The sequence below is a fragment of the Crassostrea angulata genome, chromosome 10 (assembly GCF_025612915.1).
Source record: "Crassostrea angulata isolate pt1a10 chromosome 10, ASM2561291v2, whole genome shotgun sequence".
NCBI classification, from domain to species: domain Eukaryota; kingdom Metazoa; phylum Mollusca; class Bivalvia; order Ostreida; family Ostreidae; genus Magallana; species Magallana angulata.
In genome coordinates, this window is record NC_069120.1 from 16,012,944 (window position 1) to 16,026,752 (window position 13,809).

General features: G+C 34.7%; 1 protein-coding gene across 2 annotated transcripts; it reads right to left on the bottom strand.

Annotated features, from left to right (window-relative positions):
• Positions 1 to 306: 306 nt before the first annotated feature.
• LOC128165566 (protein transport protein Sec31A-like) lies at positions 307 to 13,794 on the bottom strand. Of its 2 annotated transcripts, XM_052830226.1 has the most exons (27): positions 13,640 to 13,794; positions 12,419 to 12,533; positions 12,132 to 12,221; positions 11,849 to 12,047; positions 11,590 to 11,685; positions 11,343 to 11,480; positions 11,094 to 11,236; positions 10,839 to 10,950; positions 10,569 to 10,721; positions 10,305 to 10,433; positions 8,692 to 8,991; positions 8,481 to 8,564; positions 8,327 to 8,386; positions 8,063 to 8,177; positions 7,776 to 7,954; positions 6,106 to 6,232; positions 5,559 to 5,707; positions 5,209 to 5,379; positions 4,667 to 5,018; positions 4,355 to 4,493; positions 4,107 to 4,174; positions 3,844 to 3,965; positions 3,575 to 3,712; positions 3,036 to 3,095; positions 2,587 to 2,718; positions 2,375 to 2,446; positions 307 to 1,352 (listed from the first exon to the last, which is right to left on the bottom strand). In XM_052830226.1, the coding sequence occupies exons 2-27, from the start codon at positions 12,529 to 12,531 to the stop codon at positions 1,158 to 1,160; spliced, it is 3,636 nt and encodes a 1,211-aa protein (XP_052686186.1). In that variant the 5' UTR covers positions 12,532 to 12,533; positions 13,640 to 13,794; the 3' UTR covers positions 307 to 1,157. The 2 variants fall into 2 exon arrangements, with proteins under 2 accessions (XP_052686186.1, XP_052686187.1); XM_052830227.1 differs by lacking the exon at positions 3,036 to 3,095 and having other exon boundaries at positions 13,640 to 13,793.
• Positions 13,795 to 13,809: the final 15 nt, after the last annotated feature.

The following is a 13,809-nucleotide window of genomic DNA, read 5'->3' on the forward strand; positions in this document are numbered from 1 at the left end:
AAGGTCAAGAGCTTGTTCAATGTCGTTTTTAGAGAGACTGTAGGCATTCTAGTTATATTTTGTTGGTCAGAAATGGACAAAGCTCCGAAAGTTGTTTACACATTACACAGAAATTGACTGTTAAAAATACGATTTTTCGCTGTGCTTACCAAAGACTCGAGCCCCTGTACACTCTATCAAAGCTATTGTTGTGAAGAATCATTAAAAGAATTAATATCCCAAATTTCATAAACCTGTAGGCATCTTTCATTTACAAGATCTCGGCCAATGTTGTAATGTACAATTAGAAAAGTAAACTAGTCAGCAGACATTTAACATTTTATTCATAGTATGCAGCAGCCAATCACAAATACAGTTACATGTATGGATTAAATAACCAAGATTCTGCTTAATTTAGAGTCAACATTATGATTGATAATTTATATAATGGACCAAACATGAAAGTTTTAACAACCATTACGCCAAGTTGACAGTAAATTTGGAACAAACTTTGTCAATAATGCTATCAATACATAACCTTACACTCAATGGTTGATCTTTTCTGGTAAATTTGATGATGACTGATATTAGCATTTTATTCCAATGACTGGTGCATAGACAACAGTACAGTAATCTCAGTGTTGTACAATTAACGGAAAATTATGTCAACCATTTATGTAAGGTTTTATCAGAATGACTAGAAAAACTCTCCACTCGCTATGTCAGAAACAAAAATGTGAAGCCCTAACAGAGAAAAACCACATAAAAGAAAAATCAATCAAATCGTGGCTGCCAATACGACTTGTATTATAATGTAATAAAAGATGTCATACAAACTTGTTCATGGTCAAAGCAAGATACACTCTCTTCAGTCATCATAAATTGCTTTACTTTCACCCTCATAATAAATACTTGTTTCACAATTCAAGTAAGTCTCAAAACAACAGAAAAATATATATCTGTATTATTAAAATGAGGAATTCTCATTTTTATCAATGTCAATTTTATAACAGCTTTAATCTCCACAATCAATTTCTCTGACATTCAACAAGAACATCAAATTTATCATTATTATCACATGAAGTTTTCTCAACATTTCCATACACCTTTCTAAAATTTGGCAGCTATGTTGCTCACAATATAAATACTGTAAAATCCTACCTACATGTTTACATAGACTAATGAGCTTGCACATAAACATTCAATTGCATTGCTGACTGTATTAAAACTTTGAGTCCTGGCATAAAGCTACTGATTTCTGAGAAGTTGGCTTGGCTGATCATCTGAGTGTAGATCTGGAGAGCTGTGTTGTAATCGTATTGCTGAACAGCCTGGACGATCTGATGCAGGCCTAGAACCACAGACTGGGAGAGCTGTAAAACAAGAACCAAATCAAATATGTTCTCTGACAGTGCTGTAAAACAAGAACCAAATCAAATATGTTCTCTGACAGTGCTGTAAATCAAGGACCAAATCAAGTATGTTCTCTGACAGTGCTGTAAATCAAGGACCAAATCAAGTATGTTCTCTGACAATGCTGTAAATCAAGGACCAAATCAAGTATGTTCTCTGACAGTGCTGTAAATCAAGGACCAAATCAAGTATGTTCTCTGACAGTGCTGTAAATCAAGGACCAAATCAAATATATTCTCTGACAGTGCTGTAAAACAAGAACCAAATCAAGTATGTTCTCTGACAGTGCAGTAAATCAAGGATCAAATCAAATATGTTCTCTGACAACACAGTAAAACAAGAACCAAAGCAAGTATGTTCTCTGACAGTGCTGTAAATCAAGGACCAAATCAAGTATGTTCTCTGACAGTGCTGTAAATCAAGGACCAAATCAAGTATGTTTTCTGACAATGCAGTTAAACAAGGACCAAATTATAAGAATGCTCCATGCCAACACTATTCATAAGGTTTTTGACATTGGTATATGTTAATTTTTATCTAGAAAAATACACAATGAAGTACTTACAAAATGATATCACTTTTATCTACTTATGTTCATGTCTATATACATATACCATGGTAGTATTCTTATAGTACATGTACATTATTTTAATCCAAAATATTTTCGTCTTGATACTGTAGATTACAGATCAATCTATTTTACATGAAAAGGCAGGTCACTCTAACTACATAAAATATCATGCACCCTGGAATTTCAACTCTTTAGTGTGTTTCAGAGTAATATCAGAAAATATATTTAATTTTCTTCATGTGTATTTAAGCCAAGCTGAACCTTTTATTCCATGTGTTTACTAACTTGCAGCCACTGCAGTATCAACTTCAGGGGGAGGGGGGCCTTAGAAAAGAGAGCCTTAAATATACAATTTAGGCTAATTCCCTTAAAACATGGATTTAAGTACAATTGTACTCTTAGAATACTTACTCTGTTTTCTCTTAATCTGTCATACAAAACTTCTAGTTTTCTAGAAACGTCGTCTAACTTTCTTTTCATTTGCTGAAAAACAAAAAACATAAGCCATGTAATACCTCAATTCCCTTCACACAAAATATTTTCTTGACAATGTCATATGAAAAATATTTATGACTGAGACAAAAATATCATTCATAGAGGATTTGAGATATCAGTGTACTTACAGCATTAGATGCCACGCTGGAGCAATTGAGTACCAGACTGGTGAATATATCCTGTAAAACTTTGTGTTCAGATGGAATTGGTCCCTTCTCCACTGGCTTGGGGGGTTCTGGGGGCGGAACAGAGGCTGCAGCCTAAAACAAGAAACAAAACAACATAACAACTAGACATTCATGTTAGTCTCCTCCAGTCCAGGACCAGACTGCATTGTTAGAGGCATGCACAACAATCAGGATGCCTAATTGAATATAAAGTTAAATGCAAATCAAATGTTTCAAACAAATTTAATTTCGTGAGTAATAAACAAAAATGCATTTACAGTTTCTTTAGTAGTACTGATGTAAGAGTAGATTAAAAGAAATGCAACTGAGTTGGTAAATTGAATCTGAAGTGTTGAGATAAAGAATGTTCAGTGTGACAGACACATACTGGGCAGTCTACACAGTCTCACCTTCTGTTGAGTGGCGGGAGTAGCAAGGGTGTTTTGGAATGAACGCCGAGGTTGGGCGGGCTGAAGGTACAGTGAAGATTAATGCAAGAAAGCATGCCATGCAGAGAATACAAAGAAAGAAAGCCAAGCTCTCCTGCTCTTCAGTTGAATTATAATTAGTAGGTGTGTAATTCACTGTTCCATCATGGCTATTTATTCATACTCTTAAGGGTAGGTACAATTTAACAGTCAAAGAACCTTTTATGTAATAAGGAACAGAATTAACCAGAAACAATAAATTAAAATAAATAAACTACTGAAGAATAACTAATAATGCATTCATTTGTCTGCTAATCTACACTTCTAACATGAACTTAAACAGGCAACAAATCAAGTACATGTAGAAAGTAGTTACAAGACATGATTAATATCATATTGTTCAGAAAAAACCAGCTATGCCGTCCAAAGATAGGCTAAATACTTTCATTAAAAGAAAATCCTTAATCTTTAAAATTTTCATAACAATTAACAACTCTCCAAGAATTAGGAGACAGCTTTACCTGTATCTCGGCCTGATGCTCCTGTGGATTGTACAGATTGTAGTTTGTAACTCCTCCTGGCTGACCAACATCTGCTGGCACAGACTGACCATAAAACGGACTCGTCATGGCCGAACCATCGTACTGTGCTGGAGGATTCTACAAATATTTTTTGTTTTACACGTCAAATAATTTTCATTTGCCTTTACAGTTTACCATATACCATCAAATATTCATGAATATCATAGTTGAGACATTTTCCATTACTCCTAATAACAAAAGTAGATTACCTTTGGCTTCTTATCTTTCACTATTGGGGGATCATTCCAAGCTGAAGAGGGTGGGCTGTGCATGAATGACTGAACATTTGGGTAATCACTCGTAGGTGGAGATACGGATGATGCAGAGCCTCCTGTAACAAAGTTTACAATGTGTATCTCTCACAGTGTATACATTCATGTACATTAAGCATAGCTGTCTCTTGATAAATGAAGCTTTCTTCACATTTATAGCTAGTTATACATCATTCAGCAAATAAATAGGATTGAGATACCTGGATTGGAGGGAGGTTGGTATATATTTGTTGGCTGGCTTGCTGGCTGGTTAGAAGCTCCCATTCCACTTAAAGTAAACACAGTCATCAGGATTTTAAAGAAGGGAAGACATGGAATATATTTTAGATTACCAGGTACATAATGTATTGAAGCACAAGGTGCCAATCATGTATAAACTCACAAGGTATGTTCGAGTAATGAAAACATTCATATACTGTACATGATTATTATGAAAATTTCGGCCTACCTATATTGTGATGGATCAAATGTTTGAACTGGATTATAAGGCTGATTGCTTGGCTGATATAAACCTGCCGGTGAGTACGAATCCATCCCATATGCTGATGTTGTGGCTGGATACGAGGGGTACTTGTGTGATAATGGCCCTGCACCAAAAAAAAAAAAAAAATTGAGAATACTTTAATGAATTCAGGTTCTAGTAAAAATATCAATACACCATGATTGTTATTACCAGCTACAATCTGCACACGTTCATAGAAAAGTTAATAGATCCAACCTCAAAAAGAAACATGTAATTCACCATGCAAGATAACTGTACCTTTCCCCATGACTCCTGCACTGCTCATTGGGGGTGTTGCAGTAACATTAGCAGCGGGATTATAGTAAGATGGTTGTGAATTTGTCCCGTTCATCTGGGAGTATGGTGTGGTATAAGTCCCAGGATTGCTGTAAGAACTACTGGGTGTGGTCACAGTGCCAAACGAGCCCTTGGCCTGTGCCTGACGTGTCCCTATTTGACCAGCCTGTCTTTGGGCCTGAGTGCTGCGTTGCTGAGGCTGCTGGGGCTGCTTAGCACCAGCTGGTAAGACATTGATCTTTCGGAATGGGCACTGCATTCCCTGAGCACCTAATGAGTTGTACAGTCTGTCTTTCAAAATGAGCAGATTTGCCTGTAACGAATCAACAAAAGAAGTTAAATCAATGAATGTTACTGAAGATTCTAACTCTACGGAAATTTTCCTCTATGAAATTTTTCACTGAAACTTTGTTGCTTAACCAATGAAAAATTTTTTTTACCTGATTAAAAATTTAACAACTTAATATCAGAGAGCAATATCAAATAATAAAACAGATTCTTACTTCTGTAGAATTTCCAAGGTATCTGACGGCTGTGTCCAAGCTTCCCTGAGCAGCCAGGAGGCTGGCATATTCATTCATCTTCTCTGCCAGCAACCCTCCACTGATGTCTGTTACTTGTCCCCGAGACAATTCTACAGCCTTTCTAAGTAACATCACCTTCTCTACCATGTCCTACAAACAAGGTTAAAATTTTATTAAGAATAATCATTTCAAATGCCTCCTTAAATATTAAAATGATACGGTCTTCCCAATTTTTCAATTTTTGTCATTATCCATCAAATTTATGTTTTCAATTTAATTTCAAATATGTAAGTGAAGTAAAATTCAATGAAACAAAACAAACTACCTACCTGTAATCCTAGAGGGGTATTGTGACCTTCTGAGTTGTCAAACCAATTTCTGAGAAGGTTTTCAATATTTCCTGAACAGATGTAACATAGACTGGCATATACACTGAGGTCCCCAGCACTCTCTGTCTCCAGTCTCTCAGCCAGCGTGTCTGTAATAGTTTCACTTCTTTCAGTTTATTGTTCTTGAATAAAATTCCCAAGAACTTTTTTTTTAACATAATTTAGATATTTCCTTTACATGTGTTTGTATAAGTTAACTAGCTACTAGGAAGAGGGGAATATACTGTAGAAGCAGAAATATTCGTTGGGGAGTTAATTTCGTTATTTTTGTTGGCATTATATAAATCAACGAAATTAAATCCATGACAAATTTTTAACCTAAGTTATAATGAATACAAAGAGATTACAATATGATGAAATTAAATGCCAAGGAAATCTTATTTCATTTAAAAACAACGAAAGAAAATATGTGCTTATACAGTATGAAATTTTTTATCCAGCCCTTGTAATATCAACTTTTCGGGCTGTGTTGTAGCTCTATACTTACCACAGAGAGTGGGGAATTCATCTGGGGAGGCATAGGTTAAGATTAAGGCCAAAGCCTCTTTCCAGTTGGAGAGGTCACATGTCTCCACAATATGTGACCAGTCATGGGTGACCACTGAGGATATCAGCTGCAAGCATGATATCAGACATTATTAAATCTCATGGAAATTATTAGAACCATTTTAACAAGAGCTTGGACTTTGGGCAGTTAGAGTCAAACAACAATGTGACGAAAGCCTGTCTATTTCATTGCAGGCCACACAGCCATTGATCTTTGAAATCAACAAGATTTGTCTGGATTTTCAGCTAAATCCACGCAGTCGGTGTATATTTCACTCGAAACCAATGTCATTCTTAACTTGTTTTGACGCAAGAAATAGATAGTAACATCCTACTAAAAGTCCAAGGCCTTGTTAAAATGGTTCTAAAACATCAATTGCTTTGAAAAGTAAAGATGCACAGGTCTTGATGTACCAATCAATTTACAATTACCGTAATCCGGTGAATATAATACGCAGTAGTGTACAATACGCACCCCCCACTTTGGGTCTGAAAGTGGTGGAAAAAAGCTTGTTGGGATGTATAATACGCATCAAAAAAATTGACCAAACGGTATCCCGAGTATCAACTTTGTATGCACGCTCAACTTCACCGCGGGAATACGCTACCGGAAATAAGAAAAAAACTATATTTTTTTAGATACTGATTTATTATAACTAATACATCGCGGTAATATCTTTATTTCATAATCATGTTTTAAATAGACCTAGTATTAAATATTCTACCGGAAATAAAATCCACTACTTTTAACAAGGGTTATATAATTGTGTAGTGAAAAACGGACGGTGTACAGGTATGAAGATTACGGACCTAATTAAATTCTTAAATAATTCCGATCAAAGTGATCAATTAGAGGCCTGGAACATAATAAAATATGTGCACAAATAGTTGTGTTGTGTATAGAACACTTATAGCCTAAGGGGAGTGACAGAGATACCCAAGGTGTCAAGCGTTAGCGGTAGGGGAGCACAACAATGGCTTCAATTACCGGAATAGGTTATAGAATTATTTATAGTCATAATTATTTGCAATAAATCAATTAGCATTACATGAAAATGGTTAAAAATGAGCCACATGACGTGTAAGCTGTTTTCAAAGAGCACGTGGCCACCCAAGCCTGCATTCTATTAATAACAGCAGTAATGGCGGCGTACACGGAGATAAAGAATAGACAGTTCAAATTAATTTTTAAAGGCCATTTTAAAACAGTTTATTTATTAACAGACTTTAAGTATACATTTTCTTTAATTACATGCTATAATAATGATTTCCTAAGGGTTAAATAATAATATGTATGTGGCAATGAAGTAATGTTACGATGTATAGCAGGGTATCGGTCTTGTCTGTGAACAGCATAGGTAATACTGTAGTACGATATCCCGTGCTTCACCTAGGGAAAAAATATGTCCAAATCCTATAGGGATGCATAATACGCACCCCTTTCTCACGGTAAAAAATGGTTGGAAAAAAGTGCGTATTATATTCACCGGATTACGGTACACATGCTCTATCATGAATTCATACGAGTTCTTGCAACATAGTATGGTGCAATAAAACTAAGTTGACAGGTAGATAAAGTCTTGAAAATAAAAGAATTTTAAACCTCCATACCCTTCCTATGCTGCATTTGCTCTTCTGAAAGAATCTTTTCTGTGTTCTACTCAGGAGATCTGGTCCTCCTGCTATAGCCAGGATAATAGCCTCAGCCATTTTGTTTTCAATCATACAGATTTCTACTGCAGCTTCAAAGTTCCCAGTAAGCAAGGCCTGACTCAAAAGCCCATCAGCATCTAAAGTCCACAGATACAACAGTCATCACAAAATCATTTCAGTACATGTACATGTATAAGAAAATAATAACAACTACACATCTTTTTCACAACTTATACTATACTGACCTTGATCAGTAGGTATCACCAGTGGTTTCAAGGATTCTTTGTCTAATGATTTAGTACTTTGTGATAAACCAATATTATCAAAAGCAGATGAAGCTTCATCCTGGCTAACTGGTGTCTAAAAACCAAACATTATCACAAATGTATTTCAGTTCCTCTGACTTCCTCAGTCACAAATTACATTAATAAAAGATCTACAAAAAATGTGTCTCACTTTAACACAAAGCATTTGATAGTTGTACAGATTCCTGTATAAATGTGACATACCTTAGATCCAACCACTGGAGAGCCTTCTGCTGAGGCTCTTAGTCCTGCTTGTTGCTTATCCTTTCAAAAACAAAAAGATTTTGGAATTAAGATATCTAAGAAATAAAATAAAATCCATGATCTACTGTGCATGTATATGTAAAATATTGTGTACCTCTGGACTAAGTTGTGCCATTTTCTGTGCCAGAACCTTGGCATCTACTCCAGCATCCTGTCCGAGACCCACGTGCTCAGAAACCTGTGTAACCAACCATAATACTTGATTAGTTTTCTCAAGACAAAATCAGCCTCATGCAATATACACAACACTATGTAAATAAACACAATTTGCATAAATCTTTCAGTTTTTCTTCAATAGAATTTACCTTTTTAGCCAGATCAGTTTTGTCAAAACCCAAAAGCTGAATAAAATGCTCTCTAGGTTCCTTTTCGAAGTTGACTCGTAAAAAGTTCCATATATTTTCCTGTAGAGGATCTGTACAGTTTGCCGATTTCATGGCACAATATTCGACATACTGGCCGTTTTCCAGAGCCTGCTCCAGCTGATGGGACCTCTGTAGAAGGTCCGTCTCTGTCACCACCTGGCTAATGTACACCACTTTAGGGGTGGGCTGTTGTGGATTCTGGGACTTTGTGTTCTCAAAGCTTACAAGGCGACCACCAAACTACACAAGAAATAATGTTCATTTAATCTACATGTATACATAGAATTCAATAATGGTCATGACAAAATTTTGTCATGACCATTATTGAATTCTATGTATACATGTAGATTAATGAAAAATTCACAATATACAATTTTAACATTCTAAGATGTTAATAAATTTCGTATTTAATGAAATTGCTTCATGAATACATGTAAGTACATGTATTGCCAGAGTTTGTTTTGTCCTCTTTAATAGACTCTAGGACTGAGGATTGCCAATAAAATGTCTGAATTTTCAGATACCAGGGCTCTACATTAACTTTTTTTCCTACTTGTCCATTCGGACAAGTGACCAAAACATTTACTTGTCCGAACTTCAACTTCACTTGTCCGAAAAATTTTCAATATTAAAGATCAAATATTGTCAACTTGAAAACTACAGTACTCTATTACTAAAATAAAATCATTTATTGATTAATACTCTAGCTATAATTAATAACCTGACTTTTTAAATGGAAACTTAAAGTGTCTTTCCTATAATTATGTAGGCCTACATGTATTTGTTCTATATAACATTAAACATGATTTGTCAGCTGTAGCTTTGTCATGGCAAATTACAAGACATCTTAAATTTAGCATCAGGTTTAAAAATACATGTAACTGTTATATTGATTTCTCAGCTGTTTTTTAAACTAAACATGGAAAGTCATCATAGTCTATCAATGATGAATGAAACCTAAAATAAGTTACATTTCTTTCCATAATCCTTTATCTTTGCTACCTTTTCTTCCTTTCTTTTTCTTAACATATGTGTTTGGTACTTTGTAAGAACTAAGATCCACACCTTGACAGTTGTTTGAAATTAGTAAACTTCAATCCCGATCAAGAGTAACTCAATTGCATTGCAATTTGATGTCGGGATCGAAATTCAAAATAACTAATCGATAAACTTATAACGAGACTACGGATAAACTTATCACAAAACTTTCTTTTCTTTTTTAAATGTTGGAGACTTCTTAATATAAAAAATGCACTTGTCCAGTCGGACAAGTGGCCAGCAATATTCACTTGTCCGCATATTTTTTTAACTGGTGCCGGACAAGCGGACAAGCGTTAATGTCGAGCCCTGGATACATGTATAAGATGTTTCATATCAATTTAAAAATTTACAGAAAGAGAGACAGTCATGGATGTCAGTTTATAAGACTCCCAGTTTGCTGATTAATTGTTAAAAACATTGTGCATGTACATGTTTATGGTTTCATACATACGCAAGTTGCAAGGTTTTAAAATGCATTCAAATTACTGATAACTCAATAAATTTCTATTTACCCCAAAGTTGACTCCAACAGGCTTTTTTAACCACTTGGGTGGTTTTTGAAGTGGCATCACATTTTGTGTATTTTCAGTAACAGGAGTGGCCTGTGCAAATGGGTCATTAGAATTGAAAGCCTCTGCAACCTATCCAAACAGTGACACATTTTAATATGTTGATATCATAAAGATTAATAGTAATCAAATTCTGAATCACAGCTTCATGAAAATTGTCAATTCTTTAAAATTTAAAATGTGTGAAAGTTTCAATTTTATAAATACCTTATTACTCTGATGAATTGGATGTCCACCACCCATTAGGGAATACACTGTAACATGCCCATCAAAAGAAGAGCTAGAAATCACAGCTGGATTTCGAGGACACCATTTTACATCAAAACACCACTGATTACTCGTTGGTAGTTCATACACAACCTGAGCAAAAAAATTCTGATTCTAAAAGAAGCGTTATCTTAAAAAATTGATTACATAAATTATTGTCTGATCATAGGGCATACACTAATATAATGTGTTAAAACTAAATTACTGTACCTCTCCTCCTTGAACATTACTGTTAGGGTTCCAGCATAGAATTCTGTTGTCTTTTCCACAACTTAACAGCAAATCAGAGTCCTGTGGACACCAGGCAATATCCAACACACCTCTTCAAGTGAAATTGAAAGGAGTTGCAGTTACAACATTAAATTCATCTTACACATACATCTTAATACATGCATTGTACACAAACATTCTATTATTCTGGTGCTCATATTGTAGAGATTTAATATTTTAAAGAAAGATAAATACCTGGTATGGTTTTCTAATTGTTTGACCGGGGAAGTGGCATAGCGTAGATCCCACAGTTGTATGACAGGGGTGTGGTCATCCTCAGAGGACAGACACAGCTGTGTGGCTACGTCAGGGTGCCAGCTTACAATCTTAGACTTGATCTGAGGAAACATCACACCATTTAAAATCAAGTCATAAAAAGGCATTCAAATGTACACATAGTTCAATGCTTTATTGAAGTGATATAATAGAGATTGAGTGACTTACCCTTGACATACTATCACTGATCTTAATGATTGGTTCATTCTTTCTGAGATCCCAGACAACACATCTAGCAGCAAATGTTGAGCCCAGGATGTGTTGAACTTGTTTGTTCCAGGACACACAGGCTACTTCTTCGGGTGGCTGAACAAGAGGAATTATGCAAACTTTATCTGCTTTTATTCAAATTCTTTAATTTTTCTGTGTATAAATTCCACAAATTGTAAAACTATTTAAATGTTCATCTCAATACCTGTGATTTTGCCCCAGGTGTCATTGGGTTTTCTGGTTTATTTAAATCCCAAATATAAATTTCTGAGTCTGATGCTCCTGATGCTAGTAAATTTGTCTGCAAATAAAAAAGTTAACTTATGCTTATTAACCAAAATCACAAATCAAACAGCATGCAAATGATGGTCATTTTTTCAAAATATTTGTTCTGTTACTCCATAAAAACATGATATAATCATAATACACTTGATGCAACTAATCAACTGCAATCTTATCCTTACCTGAAATGGATTAAAATCTAGTGCCTTGACAGCCCCAACATGCTTATTGTTTTTAAACATAAGACAATCTTCATCTCCTTCAATCAATCCAGCAGCATCATAATAGTAAACACTTCCATTGTCTGCCCCTGCCACCACCACCCCGGCTGAGTGGCTAGAATCTGACATTCCATGGGGACCCCATACAACTTTGTGGAACCTAAAACAATTACAGGAGTGATTAGATGTCATCTTGGAATAACAATTTATATTAACAGAATGTTAATTTGATAAGTGAACTTACCTGCAGTCAGATGGTATTGACGATACCAAAGGCATGTCGAGGGAAGGGTCAGTAAGATTTAGATGATATACTTCAAGAGCAGCTGATGTGCTACAGTGAAAAAATATATTAAAATAAACAAACATTATACTAGTAAGTAATCATAGCATATAAAATAAAACAATTTTGTAAACAGTAAAAGCATAACAGAAATGAAGTTTAATAATAAGGGAGTTTTTTAGTAAGCATATCAATTTGTCATTTCATACAATATTGTTTACAATTTATACACTTTTTAAGACACTTACCTGAATGTAGCATCAAGCTGTTGAGCTGCTGTCCCTGCTACCATATAAATTGGATGTTGTTTTGCAGGGGACCAAGCCACATTGGCCGTCCTCTCAATTTCCTTTACTTTCATTTCTACAAAATTTAAACCATAGTGTTAATGTGTAAACTTTCGCACCATTGATTTATTATACTGGTACTCATGCCAGATGTTTTGTTTCGTATAAAATGTAAAAGACATATGTAACTTCACTAAATCCTAGATGAATTTTAAACTGATATCCCTGTTAATGTACATTTCATGTAATTCACTAATTTTAAAAAAAAACTTGCATTTGATAAATGCACATGGACTTTTTGCAAGAAGCACTTACTTTTACAGCAGGGACAATCCGACATATTAGTACCAGTATTTAGATTAATGTTTGATTAAAAGATAGAAATGGGTCATTACAGATGTTTAGTAAGAGAACTGTAATCTGAACTGCAACAACCCTATCTTAACCCATCCCCCCTCTATTCTCATCAACTCCTGCCATGTTTTCTTTCTAGAAAGTTTTTTACTTCCTAATTTGTTTCCTAAATGTTGTTGATGTTTTATAGCTGGCCAATATATTTTCTATATATTAATCTTATTTTTCAATTCTTTGTTTCAAAAATGTCTAAAACCTATCCACACTTTTCATTAAAACAATATACTTTTGGTTTAAGATCATTATCTCAGTTCACTAAAATGTAGTTCTAAAAATAAGGTTGGTCCTGTACCATTTTTCAACAACAACACATGCTAATGGCAGAGTTGCCAATCTCTGTTATTTATGTCTCTGGTAATTTATATTTGGGGTATTATATAGGCCCCTCCTAGCTGCTTCTTGCAAAGTCCAATAAAACCCTTTGATAACTAACAGAGCATAAAATAGAATAGAGTAAAATAAAACAATGATACTTTCAATATGAAGGTCAAATGATATAATATCATATATGTGTAGAGACAATAATTCAAGGAAAACAAATACAATTCAGCATTTAAATAATCTATCGCATATTGCAGCAATAATAATTTTACGTACACACCATCATTCATGTTAAAATATGCATTAACAAAATATCATATGATTAATAACAATAAAGATATATCAAAGCAGAAAAATCTATCAATACATCTGAATATCTGACCAATGTTGACAATTGACAGTCGGCCATTTTACAAAATACCGGTCACTTCAGCGAAGAATATTTACCTGTTACTGTTGTGTTTTAGTCACTGTGCCAAAATTTTGTGTGAGCTTAATTATTTATCTCTGGCATAATATGATTACAACGTCTATGTGAACACGTATAATACCCAAACTTCTGTATTTACACGTCAGTCTGCATACCAACGTGGCAGAAGGAAGCTGAACGATATACT

What these genes read in the sequence shown, in the direction of transcription:
- LOC128165566 (XM_052830226.1), bottom strand. Translation starts at nt 12,531, where the DNA reads ATGAAAGTAAAGGAAATTGAGAGGACGGCCAATGTGGCTTGGTCCCCT. An exon ending in TGAATTCCCCACTCTCTGTG is followed by an intron (nt 5,708 to 6,105) that starts GTAAGTATAGAG and finishes AAACTATTACAG; the next exon opens with ACACGCTGGCTGAGAGACTG. An exon ending in AGCATCAGGCCGAGATACAG is followed by an intron (nt 3,096 to 3,574) that starts GTAAAGCTGTCT and finishes CTGTACCTTCAG; the next exon opens with CCCGCCCAACCTCGGCGTTC.